We start from the raw sequence: 22501 nt of genomic DNA, 5'->3' as shown, positions 1-22501 counted from the left end.
GATGCCTTATTTATTGGACTAATTACATATTTTTGATCAGCTTCTGAAGGCCAGAACCACCTCCTTCAGGTCCAGAGTTAGTTCAAAGATAGTTGGTGTCCCAGCCAAATATTCAGCCTGAGTTTCCCCCCCCCCCCATTAACTTTCAGGCCCTAGTCTTTTCCCTCCCACCTTCTTTCAGTGTCAGATCAAAGCTGCCCTTCTCTTTCACTGCATATCATTTGCAGTTACCTCTTGGATTTCTGAGGAATTTTATGCACCTGCAGAGCTGGGGTTCAATTATTTGCTTCAATAAAAACAAAGTGGAAAATTGTGCTGTACATGACCACTGGCACAAAAGGAGGTAAGAGAATGGGGAAAGGGAGGCATGTGGGAAAGTCAGGATGGTTAAAGGTACAGAATGACATGGTGACAAAATTCATCACTGTTCCTGTCCCCGTGGATAACTGCAGGAAACAATCCCATGTCGTTCTTTAGTGTCTATCTCAACCTCAGTCCTTCTACACCAGCGTTCTTCAATGCAAGGCTTGAGGGTCAGTGGCTGAATTCCATCCCGTGTCATTCTTTAGTGTCCATCTCAACCTCAGTCCTACGGGAACGGTGATGAATTTTGTCATCGTGTCAGGAGGGCATTGGGGAAGAGCTTAGTTCAAAGTAAATTAATCCTTGTGCAAAGGGACGATGATTGTTCAGTGTTAGGGTACTAAAGCTGTACATCCTTTAGAGAGAACTTATATTACTCTCGGAGCTAATATCCTGCACTATATCTCATTGGGTCCCACTGCTTTGTCCATGTTCAGTTTTGCAAGCTGTTCATAATCACTATCTTCAGTGAACAGTTTAGTATTTGTGGCCATCCCAATAAATATCTTTGCCAATAATTTGTGGACCTTCCCCGGGTTTTTCTTCTGAACACGGAACAGAAATATTTGTTCAGCATTTCCACTTTTGCCTCCATCACTTTCCAAAAATTGGTCCTCAGTGTCTTTGAATCTCATAATTCTACCTCTGGCCTTCCTCTTCTTCCCAATGTGCCTGATAAATTCATAAGTCACCTTGAGCTTTAATTTGGGATGTGCATAAGAAATACTCATCCATGTGTGAAAATCAGATTTTATTAGCACATTAAATGAAGGGAAAAAGCCAGTCTGTCTGTCCAGGAAAGATAAGGAGGCAAGGGGTGTCTTTCTGAGAGGAGTGGAGGGAGAAGGCAGGCTGTCTCTCAGGTAAAGGATTAGCAGTGTCTCTCTGAGGGGCAAGGAAACTGGGTTGTCTCTTAGAGGAGGAAGGCAGAGGCTGTGTTCCTCTGAGAAGAGAGTTGACAGAGCACTAGAGTGAGAGAGAAACTGGCCTGGTAGACAAGCATTGAGCTGTATGTGTCTGTCTGCTATGAGGGGAAGGAGAGGAAGATGCAGGGCTGGCTGCTTCACAGCAGAGCCCAAGGCCGTGTCTCTCTCTCTGAGAGAGCAGAAGTGGGACTGGTCTTGTTCTCTCTCTCTCTCTCTCTGTGAGTTCCTGGCAATGATTGTGAAACAGCCTCCCGTCAGCCTCTGCCTGTTGTCCAGCCTTCCCTGTCCCTCCTAGAGCCTACAGTTTCACTTCTAGAAGCAGCAGTTTCTGACAACTTGGTGCACTTGGAGAGGTCCAGAAAGGTGGGGTAAGCCCTGGCTATCCACAGGCCAGGTCAGGAAGTCGGGGGTAAATGCAGTCTGTCACTTAGAAGTGCTGAAGAATTTCCACTGGTGCTGAGGGCCCAGATTTTGTGGCATGACTGCAGCTCAGGCCTTCCTCCTCTTCCAAGGAACTTGGCTGTTATTGGCTCTTCTCTGGGACGTCTCTCCCGCTGTACCTGCTCAGGTAAATTGGCTTGGATCTCAGAGGCTTCAAGTGACGGGGTGAGCAGAGCACAAAATCTGCCATTAGATCTCACTAGCATTTAACCTGTGTAGATGCAAGTTTACTTTGGGGGATCTGCTGCTATCGGGCTGTTGTTCCTCTAATGGACCCTGGACACCTCTGTCTAATTCTAATGGAGACAGCTGTCTCGTTGTAAAGGAGCTGACTGTTTCTAAAGGGTCCTAAATATGCAGCTTATGTATATTGCATACTATTTTCTCTCTTAATTCTCCTTCTGTAATACAGCCTGGGTGTATAATAAGCACAGAGCTGTTTAGTTCAGGGTATATAATCGAGCTGTGTAATTTTGTGTTTTAAATGCACAGAACTGTCTAGCTCTGTTTAATAAAGTCTGGCTCTACTGTGGATGGTATACATTTTTAAAATGTTCCCAAAATACACCCTATTTTTTTCTCTTTAGTTCTCTCCATATGACGTTAAGGACCAAGAGTGTTCAAATGCAACCAAATATTACTTGAAAAAGGATGGATTGTGCTGTTCTCGCTGTCCCCCAGGTAAAGGCAGGATGTCCGTCTCAAAGAGATGAGTTCTGGAATCTGTAGAGGCCGGCAGGATATGAGAGGGAAGACATTAGCAGAGTGAGTGGAGTAGAACAGGAAGATGGGCCGGAGAGGTGAAAGGGAGGACAAGTAGGCCAGAGAGTGATAATGTGTCTGGAAGAAGAGGAAGAAGCAGGCAACTTCTTATGTTCTTATGTTCAAACATAAGAAGTTGCCTCCGCTGAGGCAGACCAGAGGTCCATCTCGCCCAGCGATCCGCTCCCGCGGCGGCCCATCAGGCCCACTGCCTGAACAGTGGTCTCTGACTAATTTTATAAATTACCTCTAATCCTATCCCTATAACCTTACCGCTACTCTTATCTGTACCCCTCTATCCCTTTGTCCTCCAGGTACCTGTCCAGACCTTCTTTGAAGCCCTGTAGCGTGCTTCTGCTTATCACATCCTCCGGTAGCGCGTTCCATGTATCCACCACCCTCTGGGTGAAAAAGAATTTCCTGGCGTTTGTTCTAAACCTCTCCCCTTTCAATTTCTCTGAGTGTCCCCTTGTACTTGTGGTTCCCCATAGTTTGAAAAATCTGTCCCTGTCCACTTTTTCTATGCCCTTCATGATCTTGAAGGTTTCTATCATGTCTCCTCTAAGGAGGGTGGCAGGGAGACGATCTGGATCCCTTAGGCACGGCTTTGTCCTTCGAGCCACAGACTCGGCTTTGTCCTTCAAGCTACAAATAGATGATGTCGTCAGCTCTTCTTTTTTCGCCTTCCACCACATTTTCTCCCTTCGTTCCTTTCTTGAACGCTTTCTTATACACACTCTCCTTATCGCCATTGTCAATTCACCTATTGATTATTGCAATTCTCATTATTCCGGTCTTCCTCGAATGGCCACAGTCCATTCAGTCAACTGCTGTAAAAATTCTCCACCCAGCCCATTGCTTTGCTCCTTTCCTCCCCTATCTCAATCAGAACACTAGATCCTAGTCTCTGCTCATGTTAAATTGAATCTTCTCAGTTTGGTCTTCAAGCCCCGTTATCCTACTTGAGTGCTCTCGTAATCCCCGTAACCTCCGCTCCTCAATTACCAATCTCTTTGCAAAGTCTGCTCTCCCATATTTTTGTCTCAGTATCTCATGAGAGACTAGCTTCACCTACTTAGGTCCTTGCCAACTCACATCCTTTCAGAATCCTCTTACCCCCAAGTTCAAATCACTCCTCAAAACCCACCTGTTTATGGAATCCTTTGGACAAACTGCTGTTTGACGCTATGCCTTTCTTTCTTGGGCCTGTTCTTTTTAACATTTTTGTAAATGATATTGCTAAAGGGCTGTCAGGTAAGATTTGCCTCTTTTCGGATTATAGCAAAATCTACAATAAAGTAGACACCCCTGATGGTGTGAATGGCATGAGGAAAGACCTAGTGAAGCTTGAAGAATGGTTTGACATTTGGCAGGTAAAATTTAATGCTAAGAAATGCAAGGTCATGCATTTAGGCTGCAAAATCCAGAGGGAAGGGTACAGTTTAGGGGGTGAAGAACTTATGTGCATGACAGAGGAGTGGGACTTGGGTGTAATTGTATGTGATGATCTTGTTACTTCCCCTCCTCACTGAATTATGTGATGGGTTATCTTTTTTAATATCTGTTTTAAATGTATTTTATTGACTGTAAACCGTCTAGATATGTTTTGATGGACGGTATATCAAGAAATTAATAAACTTGGAGATATGAAAGAGACATTTAAATAAATTTGAGGCATAAATGCACGTGAGGTGATAGACCCAGGAGTAATCTAAGGAAATACTTTTTTACAGAAAGGGTGGTAGATGCGTGGAACAGTCTCCTGGTAGAGGTGGTAGAGACGGAGACTGTTTAAATTCAAGAAAGCATGGGACAGGCAGGTGAGATCTCTTGGGGAGAGGAGGAGATAGTGGATGCTGTAGATTTGCCATTTGGCCTTTTTCTGCTGTCATGTTTCTATGCCCTCATCCCTCCATCTCTCTTATCCTGTTTTTATTTTAAACCACATAGTTGCCACTTCAGATCAATGGCAGTATAACAAGCATCTGGAAATAAATATGTTGTGTGATGTCAGAAACAACAGATGTCAGGAGAACAGCAAGGGTCGGTCCCGAGAGATGAGACAGAGTGGGGGATGAGAGGGACGTGAGATGGAGGGAAAATAGTGGAGAATTTGGAAAGAGATGAATGGGAAGAGAGATGGCAAATTGGGTGGGAGGGGTGAGGAGGACAGGTCAGAAGGAAGGCAAGCTCCATGGGAGTAAAGGAGCCTATAGGGGGAAAAGATAAGGGAGGGAAGAGAAGCAGCAGGAAGGTGGCATGGTTCCTGTTTATGTTTTGAGAATCTCTCTCTCCACCCAGGATACTACGTCAGTGAGAAATGCATTCCTGGGAGAGACACAACCTGTGTCCAATGTCCAAATAATTCAGTTACTGAAACCTGGAATTATTTGCTGAAGTGCTTTCGCTGTCCACACTGTGACTCTGGTGAGTATATACTAATAACCAGTTACCTCTGGGGGAAAGAACTGAGGCTAAGGGAAATCAAGTGACTCACTCAAGGTCACACACAAAGGGTCATTGACAAAGCTGAGGTTTAGAATAGAAACGTGAGAAAATAAAATGAATAGCCGAAAGTCACATGCAGAAACCAGGCTGACCCATTAAAGATGTTTCAAGTTAGTTTGATAATACTACAAAATCAATAGCAAAATCTATGTGGTTTGCATTATCAAAGGGGAAACTGAAAAACAAAGGATATAAGATTTCTTAAAGACGGTCAGAACCAAAAATGGAGAAAACCAAAAAGCAATTACAAAAAAAAAAAACCCCAAGTGGGGAGCTGGGTTTGATTCTCACTGCACCTCCCTGTGTGCCAGGGCAAGTCACGTAACCCTCCAGGTATATTAAAAACAATATATCACAAGGGTAAAGACAGGGGATGAGGCTCCTACAAATTTGGGAGAAGAGTTAAGCCATTAAGGTTTCCCACTTCTTAAGGGAAGACTCAGAGGAAGAGGCAAAGATGCTGGGAAAAGAGGGGACAGTCAGAAGATTTGGTTGGGAAGAGCAGAGATTCCTCTGAGGGCAATATAGGATTTACAGACTGGAGAGACCGTTGCAGGCTGAAGCTCAAAACCTGGCACCAGCACTAAAGATAGAAACATAGAAAATGACGGCAGAAAAGGGCCACGGCCCATCTAGTCTGCCCACACTAATGACCCACCCCCTAACTTCCTCGATGAAGAGATCCCACATGCCAATCTCATCTTTTCTTAAAATCTGGCACGCTGCTGGCCTCAATTACCTGTAGTGGAAGATTATTCCAGCGATCAACCACCCTTTTGGTGAAGAAATATTTTCTGGTGTCACCATCCAATTTCCCTCCCCTGATTTTCAACGGATGCCCTCTTGTTGCCGTGGATCCTTTAAGAAAAAAGAGATCTTCTTCTACCTCGATACGGCCCGTGATATATTTGAACATCTCTATCATATCTCCCCTCTCTCTGCGTTCCTCGAGTGAGTATAGCTGCAACTTACCCAGCCGTTCCTCATACGGGAGATCCTTGAGTCTTGAGACCATCCTGGTGGCCATTCACTGAACCGACTCAACTCTCAGCACGTCTTTTTGATAATGTGGCCTCCAGAATTGTACACAATATACCAGATGGGGTCTCACCATGGATCTGTACAATGGCATTATGACCTCGGGCTTACGGCTGACGAAACTTCTACGGATACAACCCATGATTTGTCTGGCCTTGGATGAAGCTTTCTCCACTTGATTGGCAGACTTCATGTCTTCGCTAATGATCACCCCCAAGTCATGTTCTGCTATAGTCCTTGCTAGGATCTCACCATTTAGGGTGTAAGTCCTGCATGGATTTTTGCCGCCAAGGTGCATGACCTTGCATTTTTTGGCATGATGATCTAATGGTTTCCGTGCTGGTGCAAACTTTATTTAAATGAGGTCATTTCATACCTTACTGCGTGCTCAAAGAGCTGTCAGGTTTGTTTAGTGCCAGGAAAATCCACCACCAGGTCCGGGCCAGTGTTAGAAGGGCTGGTTGAGAGAAGAGATGTTTAATGACACCTCTTCTTTCCAAGCAACCTAAGGTCCAGACTCCGACCTTAACACTGACATCCCCCCCCCCAGAGGAAGGCCCAGAGACAACCCCCTCTGAGGCAGGACCCAATACCATCTTCCTGGTGGCCTAGGAGCCTACCCTGTGCCTCAAATACCTTAAAAAAAAAAACCAACAACAACCAGGAAGCAAGGGGGAGAGCGTAAGCACCCCTTCCACTTCCCTAGCCCACCCGATGCATTCTGGAATGCACTGGGCAGGAACTAACTACCAAATAAGGGATTTTTTTCTAGTGGAGTAATATGATCAGATGTCCTCAGGCTGATGAGTAGTTTAACTAGCTTCTTATATAACTAATTCCTTATGTAGGTAATAGGCAAAGCAATAAAGAATTAAAATAAACTAGTCTAGAGACTAGTAATGTGAGAAGGAACGGAAAAGAGGAGGATTCAAGGAATGATCTGAAGACTAAATTTGTCTAAGCATAAAACAGCAGTTGGAGACTAATTTAGAAATCTGGTTTTTGACTGTAAGTCTCTCATGAAACACAACTCGGAGTATCTTCGCCGAGTCCTTGAATCAGATTGGATAGGAGGTGATAGCCTCAGACTCATTTGCGCTGAGTTTCAGCTTGTTCAGATGCAACCAGTTAGCAAGCTTAGAATATACGGTGTCCATAGTATAGATTGGGTGTCCATGAAGGGGGAGAGGAGGAGCTGGATGTCATCCACATAGATGAAAAATGTAGAGTCAAATGACTGAACCCAGTAGTGTGAGAAAAATATGCAAGAGGGCTGGGCCCAGAACGGAACGGGTTGAGCCTGAGGAACTCCGGAGACAGCAGGTAGAGATTTCGGAGATGAGTTGAACCAAGAAAGGGCAACCTCAGAAATAGAGTAGCAAAGCTCGACCAGGTCTTAGGCAGTTGATAAGTGAAAGGAGATGAACGCTGGCAGTGAATCGGTGAAACTGAAACCTCCAACCTACCCCAGCTTAAGAGTCAGTGGGCTGATGTTTAAAACCTAACACTGGTTCTAAACGGCATTAGCGGACACTGAAACCATTAGCAGACAGTTTTAAATAGTCATTTCGTATGTCAGGCATGTTTAGCAGCGGAAAAAATAACACCAGGTCTGGGGCAGCATTGGACAATTTTTTCTAACCACCACCAGGACGGAAAGTCTTCTCCTTTGCATAAGAGAGAAATCTTCCTGTGGAACTTCTCTTGAACCTGTATCCAGGTAAATAGCCTCCTGGATAGAAGGGTTGGTTGATCTTCCATCAACCTAACCACTCTGCCCTGAACAGGGTTCTCATGCCATGCTAAGCTGCACCTCCCCCCCCCTCCTAACCTTTTAAAAAGACCCTTCTGGTCTGGTGGACCCCTCCTGATCCCTCACAAAAATCCCTGGTGTTCCGATAGACCTCTCCTGGCCCTCCTAAAAAACAAAAATAGTCTGGTGGTCCAGAGGACCTACCCATCTGACCCAACTTGACTTGGCTCAACTCAACCACCGGCCATGCTGGGCTCGGCCAAGCCAGAACCATTATCACTGGCCCTGGTGGTCTAGTGGAATCCCACTCCCACCCTCCTTCCTGTCATGCTATACACAAAATTAACCCCTGTGGAGACATTTTCATCCCCTCCTCCTCTGGGAATCAGTGACAAAGGTGATAAAAAGACTCCCCTGAAGTCAAAGACAGGGGATCAAAGATCAGGCACAGATATTGCCCAAAGGCCTTTTTGGATGATTTCTGAACTTTGTTTTATTTTTCTCTTCCTCCATAGTTCGAGGCTTTGAAGTGGCTCTACCATGCAATCTCACTCACAAGACCAAGTGCAGATGCATAAAAGGAACACACTGCATCACTGTGGACACGCAAGAAGAATGCAAGCACTGTGAATCTGACTCTGAATGCCCTCTGGGGACAGAAGTTTCTATTCCAGGTCAGAACTTCCAACTGCTCCTCAAAACCAAAATGATATGATCCAGAACTTTCCCCGATGCTGCAGGCATCTAGCTCTTCTTACTCCCCAGTCCTAAATAAATGGCTGTGCACCAAGCCCTCCCCCTTATTAGAACTGACCCTTCCCAGATCCCACACTCACTCCCCCAAAGTTGGTCCCTCCCATGATCCATGGCTTCATGAGTCCCATATTCACTGTCCTCAGTTCAATAGCCCGATAGGGTCTCCAATTGTTTTATAGGAGAAAATCACACTTGTTGCCTCTGTCCATTCCATCTGAGGCTGTCACAAGGAGTGGAGTTGCCTTCTGCCTGACAGCAGGACTTGTATTGAGTGTAGTTAAAAAAGTAGGAGGCAGAGGGCCAGAAAAAAGCATCCAAGGAATCAACTTGTGAAGGGACCCTCACCCTGGGTTCTCATCTCCCCATTCCCTCATGGCCCCTTCCTTACATTTCTTAGCCTTTCCAACTCTTCTCTTCCTTAACCTGCAGAAACCTTCCCATCTCCTCCCCTCATGGCCATGTTGTATCCCACGACCTCTGTCCCTGCAATGGCTTCATTTATCATACCTATCAATATGTTCTCCCTCCATTCCTCCTTTCTAGGCTCTTCTCCTTTCCTTATATGGCCCTGGGGGCCTGAGACCAGGTGTGTGGATGGGCTCTGGTACACTCTGCACTGACCCCACCCCCTTCCATGCTGATTTTGTACCTTTGTTACCAGAGAAACCATCCAGGATGGCTGAAAAGCTCTGTAGGCCCCACACGCATCGCTCAGGACTCAGTGAGCATCGAAATTGATGACTTCTGGCTTGCATATAGTATTATCACATATTTCTTCCTTTCTTTGCTCTCTCTTCTTGCAGGAAATGGCATTTCTGACACTGTCTGTGTGCCTTGTCGACCTGGCTTCTATCAGAATGAGTCTTCACTTCAGGCAGGCTGTCTGCCCCATACCAAGTGAGTTCTCCAGAGTTCAATGCAGCCCGGGAGAGTCAAGGAGGAGGCACATGCAAGAGAATACCCCAATACCTGTTTTTGTGAAAGCTAGAGAGCTAAGGAAAAGAGACTGCCACAGTGCAGGTCTCAGCTTTGACTCTCATGGAGTGGAGAACAGGCCTCATGGTTAGTGAAATGTCTGAGAATCAGGGGAAAAGGCGTATGTTCCCACCATGGCTCCTTGGGAGCTTGAGCAAGTCACTTTATCCTCTATTGCCTCAGGTAAGCGTTACCAAATGGCTCCAGAAAAAGGAAGATGGATTGAGACGTCCAGGTTTTGCTTCCATTGAAAGCAATGGACGTAAGGAGGACGGATTGAGACGTCCGGGTTTTGCTTCCATTGAAATCACAATGTACAGTCCTTGTCACCTCATTCTCATCGTTGGGGTGTAGGTCTTGACTCCCTCTTTCTCTTTTGTGCAGTCTGGATTATTGCACAGGCCTTAGCTCTTTGTTCCCTCAGGTCTTCCCTTTGTCTTCTCAGTGTAGGGACAGTCAGGGTTTTTCTAATTTTATTTTTTTTGCATCTCTTGGCAGCTGCACAGCACTTGGTCTCCAGATTCATAGCCCCGGATCAGCCAGTTCTGACTCAAAGTGTGTTCCAGTTCCTAGGAAAGAACCAGGTAAGGATCAGGAGAAGAACAAGGTGGGGGGGGGGGGGAGGTTCAAATATGAAGTAACCCCTTTTAATCCTCCTCTGTGTTCTGGGTTAGTAACATAGTAGATGATGGCAGATAAAGACCCGAATGGTCCATCCAGTCTGCCCAACCTGATTCAATCTAAAAATTTGTTGTTGCTTTTTTTCTTAGCTATTTCTGGGCAAGAACCAAAGCTCTGCCCGGTGCTGTTCTTAGGTTTCAACTGCTGAAGTCTCCGTCAAAGCTCACTGCAGCCCATCTACACCATCCCATCCATTGAACCCCTCAACCAAAAGGCCATATATAGACACATACCGTGCAAGTCTGCCCAGAACTGCAATTAGTTCATCAATATTTACTATTATTTTCTGATTCTAGATCCTCTGTGTTCATCCCACACTTCTTTGAACTCCGTCACCGTTTTCCTTTCCACTACCTCTCTTGGGAGCACATTCCAGGCATCCACCACCCTCTCCATAAAGTAGAATTTCCTAACATTGCTCTTGAATCTACCACCCCTCAACCTCAAATTATGTCCTCTGGTTTTACCATTTTCCTTTCTCTGGAAAAGAGTTTGTTCTACGTTAATATCTTTCAAGTATTTGAACATCTGAATCATATCTGCCCTGTCCCTCCTTTCCTCTAAGATACATATTCAGGGCTTCCAGCCTCTCCTCATACGTCTTTTGGCGCAAACCTCCTATCATTTTTGTCACCCTCCTCTGGACCGCTTCAAGCCTTTTTGTGTCCTTCGCCAGAAACGGTTTGTCTCTCAAACACTTGCCTGATTTTAAAAAGAATGAATTCACTGCAAGTCCTGCATTTGATTAAAATTTTCCCCAAAGTAATTAAATTAAAAAGAGGAAAAACATAATCATAGCCGTGAAATAAAATTATGAAGTATAGGAAGGAGAATGAGTAAGATTCTTCTCAGGCATTCTTGGAGCATTGATATAGACTTTACATAACTTGAAAGATATAATCCCAGGATACTGTGGGAGCTTTGAGAGGTTCTGGCAGATCTGCTGAAGAATGGATTTAAGAGATCCATGGAGATGGGAGTGGTTCCACAGGGCTGAAGATCACAAAAATGGCAACAGGAAAGAGGTGGACAATGACAGGCTGCTAAGACTTACTTGTGGTGCCTACATACACTTGCCCAGTGGTAGAAATTGTCCCTATGGGAGCTTTACAGGTAGCAGGTTCAACTTAGTGTCAGGCTCACATTGTACAATCAGATGTTTCCTTTACTTTATGAAGAATGTAAAAAAATGTGTGGCTTTTTCTGGAAAATCTTTAATGCGTTCACCTGTAGGTCTCTGGCAAGTTTAGGTAGGAGATAAGTTGTTAAAACGCATGCAGGAAGACCTTAGGAAACTGGAAGACTGGGCATCCAAATTTCAGATGAAATTTAAATGTAGACAAATGCAAAATGATGCATATTGGGAAGAATAATCCAAATCATAGTTATTGGGTGCTAGGGTCCTCTCTTTAAAACTGCACACTCCACAAAGTAGACATGATTCCCAAAAAATAGAAATAAATTTACTGCTACCTCAGAGAAACATAGGTAATTACTCTGGTGCAACACAGAATTTCCAGTTCCGATTGGTTAGGGTCCTGATTAACATAGCTTTCAGATCATTTCCCACTCGACACTAAAGCAACGGTGTGCATCGATAACCTTAGTTACCCCATTCAACCCATGAAGATATTGGGAGTAACACTGGACCAGAACCTGACCATGAAAGACCAGGTAGACTCCTTTATCAGAAAAATCTTTCTCACCCTCTGGAAGCTTCGGACCATCAGAGCTTACTTCGATGCCTCATCATTTCGAATTCTAGTACAATCCCTTATACTGAGCCAACTCAATTACTGTAACATTGCCTACTTGGCACTCCTCCAGAAGTATATGCGACGATTGCAACTAGTTCAGAATGCAGCGGTTAGACTACTTTGTGGACTGAAGAAGTTTGATCACGTGACACCTTCCTATCGACTTTTACACTGGCTGCCGATGGAGGCACGTGTGAAATTCAAGTTTGGCTGTTTTTGCTTCAAGGTTCTCTATGGCTTAGCCCCTAAATACATAACAGACCTCTTCTCCTTCACAACCAACAGACACAAGTGAAGCTCACACCCGAACTTTGTTTCTCCACCGGTTAGAGGTTGCAAATTTAAAAATCATCACCAACATCTTCTTGCACATCAAGCAGCATTATGGGAACAACTGCTCGTGCCTACTACCTATGGAGAATTCAGGAAACGCCTAAAAGCACATCTGTTCCTAAAATACTTAGGAAACCAACCTATTCAATCTTAGTCCTCAACAAACGATCGCAAGAACTATCAATCACTAAATCTGTACTTTGTTTATTCATTCTTTGTAACATTTATAATCATTGTAAACCGCATAGAACTTCACAGTCCTGTGGTATATAAATTGTTGTTATTATTATTATTATTTCCATGTCCCATATGAGTACAGAGATGTAAATGGATAACAGGGGCCAGCAGCCCTCCCAATCTATTTTCGGCCTCTTGTGAGACACAGATAATTTTGTACTCACAACCTTAGGAAGAAATTTGCTATGATTTGATCCTTCACTCCCAGCCAGGCTTTTCTCTTCACCCTCAACTTGAGAAGATAGGTTCTCTTTTAGACTCCTGTGGACTGCCCTCTGGTGGCTAAACAACATTATTACTGTTTATTTACACCATCTCGGCATTCTTCCCACTTTATTTTTATTTTTTCTAATCGAATTGAATTCTTAGTCTAATATACTGAATCATCTCTTAAAAATAGGAGCTCATTTCGGTTTACATAATTAGATCACAAAGAAAGATCCATTAACATTTCCTAAAAAGTGATGAAACATAGTAGTTTTTAAGGTTTGGCAAAAGATCTGAAGAGATAAGCATGATCTAATTTGAGAGGTCGTCCATTCCATATCGCAGTTAGTAAGTATGGAAAGGAGTGGGAAATTTTACTAATGGACTTGATTCCTTTCAATGATGGAAAAGACAGCTTATTCATATGAGTTGTTCTCGTGCCCGAAGATCTCATGGTGTTTACAGATAAAGGCATCGGAGGAACAAATAGTCCATGTAAAATTGTAAAGACTATACAGACACATTTAAATTGAACTCTCAATTGAAACGGAAGCCAATGTAATTTCCTCATCAGAGGTAACATGTGATCACATTTTTTCTTTCCAAAAATCAGTCTGGCTGCAGCATTTAGAATCAATTGCAGTTATTTCTCGTTTCCTTTACTTTGTCCCACATAAATGGAATTACAGTAATCCAGCTGTGCCAAGATAATGGTTTGAACCAATACTGCAAAATGATCTTGATGGAACAGATGACGAACTTTTCTCAGGGTGCGGAGACTAAAGAAACTATTTTTTGTAAGATTATTTATCTGGTATTGAAAAGAGAGAGAAGAATCCAAAACAACAGAACAGGGCTAGGCAAGTCCGGTCCTCGAGAGTCATAGGCAGGTCAGGTTTTCAGGATATCCACAATAAGTATGCATGAGATAGATTTGCATCTCAAGGAGGCAGTGCGTACATATTCATGGTGGAGATCCTGAAAACCTGACCTGCCTATGATTCTCGAGGACCGGACTTGCCTAGCCCTGTTCTAGAAGATGATTCAATATGCAAAATATCACCGGAATTAAGAATGACTGAAGATGGCAAAATTCCAATTTCTGAGCCAAACCATAGTAATTTTGTCTTTATTGCGTTAAGCTTCATATGACCCTAAAGTGACCATAACTGCAATTTAGATATGCAAGAGTTTATATTAGCTGTAAAGTTGCATCGTCCCAATGAAACTTAATTTATATTGTTTTAATGTGGTCATATAAATGTTGAAAAGAATCGGAGATAACAAAGAGCCCTGCGGGACACAATCTGGCATCCATGCAGCAGATGTCTTACCTTCAAAGTTGACCACATAAGAGCGTAATGTGAGAAATTCTTTAAACCAGCTTAGAACTTTTTCTTCTAATCCTATATCTGACAGTAATTGAATCAAGATATCAAGGCTGATTACCTCAAAAGCAGCGGAAAGGTCAAATTGAAGCAAAATGGCATATCGATTCTAAGATACGAGTAAGCTTTGAACTTTAGAAATCAGAGATACTAATAGAGTTTCAGTACTGAAATTGGGACGAAAACCATGTTGAGATGGTAAAAGAATGGAGAATTTATCTAAATAGTTTGGAAATGATAGTCTCGATCATCTTTATTAATAATGGAATATTAGCAATCGGACGGTACTGTTGGATTCAAGTCAGGTTTCAGGTTTATTAAAAATTTGATCTACCGCCTTATTAAAAATTCAAAGCGGTTTTACATAATATAAAAACGTAGATTAAAAACAAATTACAAACAATGCTACAGATGAACATAAACTTACCGATACAAGATGGAGAAGGGCAGAAATACAATTTGTATGAAGAGTAAGAGAGGGGAAGAGGGATCAAGACAAAAGGAAGGGGAACAAAATATAAAAAGTCTAGAATTATGTAAAATAAGCTTAAATGATTAAAAGATGGCAAGGAACAGATTACCATTACCGTCCTTTAAAAAGAAAAGCCTTCAAGTTACTTTTAAATTTATCAAGGGATGTAATTTCTCTTATATAATTTGGAGCTGAATTCCAGAGGGTAAGGGCCGTGACGGAAAAAAATGCTAGTACGCATAGTGTTAATGTATCTTAAAGAACAAGTTTTGATTAGATGAACGCAATGTACGATGGGGAGTATGGGCCTTTCAATAGCCATTATCCAAGAAATCATTTAACCAAGAGACAGCCTGGGAGGAGATTTTTTGAAAGATAGAAGATAGAAATGGATCCAGAGAACATTTGCTAAGTCCTAGTTTACGACATAAGTTACTAATCTGATCTTCATTAACATGGTCAACATCACTCCAACATCTGTCTACCGGTACATCATCATTCTAAAGTTTCCCTGCAGGATATGAAATCATCATGGCTCACAATTCTCTACTTGTTCAGAAAAGCTGATAATGAGAAAGTAAAGAACTTACAAGTAGAAAAAATCGCTAAGAACAAATACCACCTGAAAATCAGCAAAAGTCCTCAATATGAAGGATCCAATAACAGTTGAGGAGATTAAGGGAAGTTCCTAATTAAGCAAATCAAAGAAAAATAGGCAACAACAGATATTAGGCAAGGAGAAAAACCTTAAACTTGATACTCCATTTACAAATCCTAGTTGAGCATCCTGAGAGCACTCTTCGAATCAGTGAAGAAGATAGAGAGGATAGATTTATAACAAGATAAATGTAGCCCCCCCACACCACCATCTGGAGGACTGGAGGATGCAGCAAAAGAATCAGGAGAAGCATATGTTGTAACACCTCTGTTCGTAAAGTAACATTTACGTAAATAACCTTATCCAAAGTAAGGAGCAACGTCACACCTTCAAAGTTCAAATTAGGTTGCATTTCTTGAGGAGAGTCCAGTGAATCCACAATTGGCATTGAATTTCCACATTGTTTAATTGAGAAATAATAAGCTTTCGTAATAGATAGTATCTGTTCCACTGATAACTGAAGAATTTCAACACAATCCTCTTTCACCTTCTCTCTGAGGGAAATGTTTGCATCACGGGGAAATTGAACTAACCTGAAGGTCACGCTTCTTAAAACCATTTCCACAATTTCTAATCCAGTCCCTTTGTTTCTTATAGCTGCTTCTTAGCCATTGTTCATTCCACAGCCGTTTTAATAACTTCCATATCTTTTTCAGTTGGTAATACTCTCTTTCATAATTGTTTGAGAAGACAAAGTATTCACTGCTGGATGAATAGAATTCACTGAATTTCAAACTGCAAGCCAAATTGTTTCTAAAGTCATTTCAGCAGGTTTGGCTGTTAATGTCCCTGGCGAATGTGCAATAGGATTTTCAATAGCTGCCTTCAACTCTTTCGGTAGTAACAGGGCCACTTAACCTTTCTAGGTTTCACATTCTCCTCCAAAGCCAACTGCAATCAGCTCACCACTTCCCCAGGAAAATCCACCCCATTACCATATTACTGGACCCCATCCTGCTTCATGGATCTCACAGCATAGGGCTGCAAATGCCACGTTCTTTGTTCTGGAGGAAGGGTTGGTTCACTCCCACTGGAGCTATCTCCTGCTCCTCCTCAAGTGCTCATAGGAACATAAGAGTAGCCCTAGAGGGTCAGACCAGTGCTCCAACAGTGGCCAACCCAGGTCCCAAGTACCAGGCAGAAACCCAAAGAGTAGCAACATTCCAGAGCTGAGATTGTGATGTCATAATGCCTCATTCTACCAATGCCTAAGAGCCAACTTCATCAGTGATGTCACAATGGCTCAACTGTCCTAGACTTGGCTCATATAAGAACATGAGAGTTGCGATACTGGGACATACCGAAGGTCTACCAAGCCCAGTATCCTGTTTCCACAGTGGCCAATCCAGGTCACAAGTACCTGGCAGAAACCCAAAAGCGAGACATTGCTTGGACCAAACTCTATTTCTCCTCTGTAGACCATAAACAAATTGATAGGCCCATCTTGGGGCCAGCCAAGGATTTTTACAGGCCTTCTGGAGAGCTAAAAGGTACCATGACATTTTGGATCCATCTCTCATTTATCCCATTTCTTACCAGTCTTAAAGCAGAGTTACCAGTTATCCTGACCTGTCTTTGCTGTTACAACTTCTGTGTTCCAGTGACATTTGAAATTCATGGTTGAGGCCAAGTTGCCAGAGAGAATCAGAAGCTTTTGTAAAGTCAATAAAACATGCAAATATTCTCTGAGAGAGAGTGTTTATTTTATGTCTGTTAATCAGCATCTGTGAGATAAGCCTGTGGTCAGCAGAGGTTTAGGAGGGACTGATTCTGACTTCTGTGCAGACTTTTCCTGCTCATTGGAAATTTAAGTAAAGGTATGCACCACATAACATGCACGTTACGTGATTTGGGCATTGTGTGAACCCGGACCCCTCTACACCTTACTTTTAAAACCTGGTGGTCTAGCAGTGAAGCAGGGCAGAAGCGATCTTCCAATGCTCCTGCCCCATGCAGAGCCTCAATCAAAAATGGCTGCCATGAGTTACTAAACTAAACTAAAACTTAACCTTATATACCGGGTTTTCAACCAAAAAAAGCTCGACGCGGTTAACAATAAATTTAAAAAAAAAAAAGTAAACTGAAATACAAGAGTTAGTTTTCAAAATGTTTAGCGAATAAAAAAGTTTTTAGAAGTTTACAGAAGAGTTGGAAGGAACTGGGACACCTCAAAATTAGGGGAAGTTTATTCCATAGTTCCTGCGTCAGTCTCGCAAGAACTGGTGGCAGGAGCATTGGAAGATCGCTCCTGCCCCATTTCACTGCTAGACCATCAGGGCTTCAAAGGTAAGGTGTAGAGGGGTCCGGGAGGCAGGAGAGTTCATATGGGCCATGGACGTTAACGCCAACACACATCTGTATTGGTTTGCCCAGGACAATACAGAATATTTTGCGAAAGGTGCTGTTGACATAGATTGTTTGGATTAAGGGTAATCAACCCCTCTGACCATGTGTTAGGAAATGGTCAGTGTTGGGAGCCAGTAGATAGGGAAAATGCTTGAGTACCTGATTGTAAAACCACTTAGATAATCTTGATAGGTGGTAAAGAAAAACCTAATAAACTTGAAACTTGTGAAGTGGATAGATGGCACAAAGAAGGCAACTTTTATTTTTCACCCATTTGGTTATTTTTCTATATTGGTGAGAATTATAGCCTTTAACACACGTGCTTATATCACAAGCGTATATGACCCTCCTCCCGTATGTTGATATATGTTATTTCAGTTTCATGGCAGTCTTGTCGGTAACACACTTACTGGCACCTCCAGACCTGTCAGTAATTTTCCGTTGTTAGAAGTTGTCGCAACATTTTGTGCCTCACCGAGCAATGTTGGGACATTGGTCAGAGTGCTCATTTTATTATTATTAATAATAATAATAATAATAATAACTTTATTCTTATATACCACCCTACCATAAGTTCTAAGTGGTTTACATCAAAGAAGATTGTACATTCAGTGAGGCATACATAAACATTTCAAAGGGAATACAACCAATCTCATAAGAATATAAGAACATAAGTAGTGCCTCTGCTGGGTCAGACCACAGGTCCATCACGCCCAGCAGTCCGCTCCTGCGGCGGCCCAACAGGTCATGACCTGTCTGAATCACCCCTTGGTTTCTCATCGAAGTCCTATCTTCCCATCAAATTCTTGACCCTTTGTCCCCGCACCCTTTTCCGTACCCTACGATCCCTTTGTCCCTCAGGAATCCGTCCAATCCCTGTTTGAATCCCTGTACTGTACTCTGCCTGATCACTTCCTCCGGGAGCGCATTCCATGTGTCCACGACCCTTTGGGTGAAGAAAAACTTCCTTGCATTTGTCTTGAACCTATCCCCCTTCAGTTTCTCCGAGTGCCCCCTCAATTTACCAATTGTTTTTCAACAACTTCCTAAAAGGATTAAGCTTGTGGTATAAGAGAACTTAACCAGGACCTTGTTTTGATACTAATGTCCTCATATAAATAAAAACTATACTCTTCAAGAAATCCCTTAATAAAGCTTAACCCCCCTCTTACCATCCCCTCCCTAACCCCAGATCCTACTTTTCCCTCTCTTGGAAACCTTCTCTGATCTAACGTTGTAACCCTTCTTCCATAACTCTTTTTGTAATCCGCTTTGAACCGAAAGGTAATGGCGGAATAGAAATCTGTAATGTAATGTAATATAATTATAATACATTTGCAAAGCAGAGTCAGAGGCTGCAACAAACCCATGGAAAAGCCCACGGTGAGCCATCAGTCAGTAAATTACTTTGAAGCTAAACCGGTTCAAACTGGTTTAGCATTGATAGTTACAGGCCCGGTGCGTTTAGAGAGTCCGGACCCCAGTATTCCTCCCCAACACCAACCTGGAATTGCCAGACTGTAGTTAATGAACACCTTATGTCTGTCTGATAATCCAGATTCACCTCTTTTCCAGGGTCCAGTTTGAATGGTTTTGTAGAAATTTGTAGACTGGGTTCCCCAGATCTTACACGAGTGCAGGTTTTAGGGTCGCTAACTGATTTCCTCACAAAAGCAAGAATGGATGAAGCCTGTCCAGCAAATCTAGAGCCACTTAGCAACTCTAGTTTGCTGGGCAGTGCCTTATTTATTTATTTCAAGAGCTCAGAATGGGTTACAGGTTAAACTTACATAGTATATAGTTAACAGGTTACAATTCACACTAGATTTGCCATAATTTCAGGACAAGTTTCCTACCCCATCTGTTTGCAGCTCATACAGATTGCAAAATGGTGGTTCAATGAGGTATGGACATTGGGATCTGTGAGCGGCTACTGACTTCTCACTTGGGGTGAGGGCCGTAGCTTTGAATATGAAGATCCCTGTTTTAAATGATTAGGACATTAAAACTCTTCTCATGCTCTCTCCCAGATTACAGGCCTCTTCTCATTACCCTCAGCCTCCTGGCAATTCTCCTCTCCACCATCGCCATCTTCATCTGTTTCCAAAGGGGATCCCTGTGCAGAAAGCTGAGTAAGCATTCCCTGACCTCCAAAGACCAGCCCTCTAATCCTCTTCACAGCCACCATCCTCCATCTTTTCCATGGCAGTGAGGAACCTCTAGTCTTCAGGGGCTGCACATTGTTTGGGTTTTCAGGATCTTTGGCCTGAAGAAGAAGGTTCTGCCTTCGAAAGCAGATCAAAGAATGTGTTGTTAGTCCAATGACAAGGCATCACCTTATCAGCTTGTTCACTACCTTAATAAATAAGCATGAGGTAGATTTGGATACTGAGTGCCTCAACTGTATGCAAATCAGTCTCATACATATTCATTATGGATCTCCTGAAAACCTAACCACTGTAGCCTTCAATGACTGGAGGTGCCCCACCCCCCCCTCACCGCCCTTCTCTTCCAAAGCTCCATTACCATCCTTTCATGCTCCCCCTAAACAACCAGAGCTCCTTCTCCACCATAACTTTCAAATCCCTCCGCCTTCTCTATATCTCCTTCCACAGCTAGCCTGCCTCTCCTTCCTCTGTATCTTCTCTCCACACCTGGCATGCCTCTCCCACCTCTATCCCCCCTTCTCTACAGCTCATCTCACAGCCTGCAACTTCCCCTTCCCCTTCCTTTTTCTATTTCTTTTAATTTTGATTTCATTTTACCATTTATGATTTGATATTTTCTGTGTTTTTGAACAGAAAACCTGATGGATGAGAAGCCTCAGGTAAGATTAGAAGAAAAGGGAGGGAGGGTGTTTCTGTGTGTGAGGTATGGTGTAAAGAAAGTTTCCTTTGCCTCTTGGTAATTCTGAACTGTGTAGGCGATCTGCTCTTTCTCTGTCACAGCTAGTGCAAGAGACTTTAACTGACCCCTCATCACCAAATGCCTCAAAGGATCCACTCCTTCCAGACAGCCAGAATACCTCAGACCCCACCACCATGCACTCCCCAATCCAGGAAGAAGAAACACTACTGAGGAACCCAGTCCCCCAATCAGAACCACAGGGCTACAGGGACGCAAAGCAGACAAAAGACCTCCCAGAGATAGCTCCAGAGGAGCAGAATTGTGTAACAGACTGGCAGGGTCAGCAAGTGACTGCAGGTAAGAGAGAGAGGGGCTTGGCCAAGACTGCGAGACCCCTCTGCAATGTTTTAATCCCTCCCTTCTAACATTTTCTTCCTCTTTCCCAGGATGTAACAGTGGCTTACAGATGAACGGTCGCAGTATGACATTCAATGGGAACGTTTATGTCTATAATGGGATGGACAGCAGAACTCCCGAGTTCCTCGCTGGCAACCCCCTCAGCTCTCTGGAGCCTCCAGTGTCCGTGCCAGGGACAGGGGGATTACGACTCGTATCACCTCGGCAGGAAGATGGGAAAGAGCTGCATATGTCAGTGGAAGAGAGCTGGAGAGGTCTGACTCCATTCCCTATAGAATGAGGAGAAGAACCATAACTGCTTCAACCCCTAGGGGGTGCTGTGCCAGCACTAACACCAACTCAGTGACTATGATGTGCAGGATCTCTGGGTTTTCTGAGGCCTTCTGTGGCCCTTCATTCTCTCAGGTGGGGACTGGAAAGGTTGAGGATGTCTTTCTTCTTGCTGTCCCAGATGTCCTAGTCAGGAGAGAAGGGATTGTGACTTGTATACCGCCATTTTCTAGTTAAACCACCCCACTCAAAGCGGTTTTATGTACAGGTTCTTCAAGAGACAAGACCTTAAGAAAATGAAGGGATTTCAAATCCCTTCCTGTTTGTAGCACATTTACCGGAGCATCATCTGAGAACGTGACAACTCGTATCACCTACTGTACACACACATACATCATCTCTACAATATTTACACACAATGGGAAGACCCTGCTGAAAGAATGAAAGGACTTTAGCAAGTGGGCCAGCTCTGTTCTTGTGTTTATGACGGCATTGATGGTTTTAGCATATAAACCTTAGATTCCATGTGCGAGTTGCCTCCCCCTCCCTCATGTAACTAGGGCCAAATGAGGATCTGGGCTCTTCCTTCACCATTTCTACTTTCATTTTGGGGAGGTTTTGAACATCTCATACCAGCAGCACCTGACAGAGTAGCAGATTTAATGGGGTTTAAGTGGTCTGGGCTGGCTCTTAGCTAACTGGACATTCTCTTGAGCATGGCCCCATATGTAGGGTTGCCATATGGCTTCAGAGAAAGGAAGAAGGATTGAATAATAATAATAACAGTTTTTATACCGGAGGACCGTGAAGTTCTATGCGGTTTACAATGATTAAAAGGTATTACAGATTGAGTGGAATAAACAAAGTTCAGAGTTAGTGAATAACAGTTCTAAAGATCATTTGTTGAGGACTAAGTTACCTAAGTACTTCAGGAACAGATGTGTTTTTAGGCGTTTCCTGAATTCCCTATAAGTAGTAGGCACGAGCAGTTGTTCCCATAATGCTGCTTGATGTGAGAAAAGATGTTGGTGATGACTTTTAAATTTACAACCTCTAACCGGTGGAGAAACAAAGTTCGGATGTGAACTTCTCCTATGTCTCTTGATTGTGAAAGAGAAAAGGTCTGTTATATATTTAGGGGCTTGAAGCAAAAACAACCGAACTTGAACTTCACACGTGCCTCCATCGGCAGCCAGTGTAGAAGTCGAAAGGAAGGTGTTACATGATGCCAACAGGATGCTGGGCATCATAAAGAAGGGCATAGCAACCAGAACACGGGAAGTCATCATGCCATTGTATCGAGCGATGGTGCGTCCACATCTGGAATACTGCGTTCAGTATTGGTCGCCACACCTCAAGAAGGACA

General features: G+C 43.3%; 1 protein-coding gene across 1 annotated transcript; it reads left to right on the top strand.

Annotated features, from left to right (window-relative positions):
• Nucleotides 1–1514: 1514 nt before the first annotated feature.
• On the top strand, nucleotides 1515–21988 carry LOC117350876 (tumor necrosis factor receptor superfamily member 3-like). The gene is made up of 10 exons (XM_033925572.1): nucleotides 1515–1857; nucleotides 2318–2411; nucleotides 4794–4919; nucleotides 8307–8465; nucleotides 9351–9444; nucleotides 10021–10106; nucleotides 19632–19733; nucleotides 20403–20428; nucleotides 20550–20805; nucleotides 20895–21988. Exons 1-10 carry the CDS (start codon nucleotides 1768–1770, stop codon nucleotides 21143–21145), a joined length of 1284 nt encoding a protein of 427 aa, XP_033781463.1. The 5' UTR covers nucleotides 1515–1767; the 3' UTR covers nucleotides 21146–21988.
• The last annotated feature ends 513 nt before the right edge of the window (nucleotides 21989–22501 follow it).

Source organism: Geotrypetes seraphini, chromosome 16 (assembly GCF_902459505.1).
Source record: "Geotrypetes seraphini chromosome 16, aGeoSer1.1, whole genome shotgun sequence".
Classification (NCBI taxonomy): Eukaryota; Metazoa; Chordata; class Amphibia; order Gymnophiona; family Dermophiidae; genus Geotrypetes; species Geotrypetes seraphini.
The sequence above is the reverse complement of the archived record's forward strand: the minus strand, read 5'-3'. Positions and strand labels throughout refer to the sequence as shown.

Bases quoted from the DNA above. Each gene is read 5' to 3' on its own strand.
- LOC117350876 (XM_033925572.1), top strand. From the start codon at position 1,768: ATGACTGCAGCTCAGGCCTTCCTCCTCTTCCAAGGAACTTGGCTGTTA. The intron at 10,107-19,631 runs GTAAGGATCAGG...GCTCTCTCCCAG, and splicing joins AGTTCCTAGGAAAGAACCAG to ATTACAGGCCTCTTCTCATT. The intron at 19,734-20,402 runs GTAAGCATTCCC...GTTTTTGAACAG, and splicing joins ATCCCTGTGCAGAAAGCTGA to AAAACCTGATGGATGAGAAG.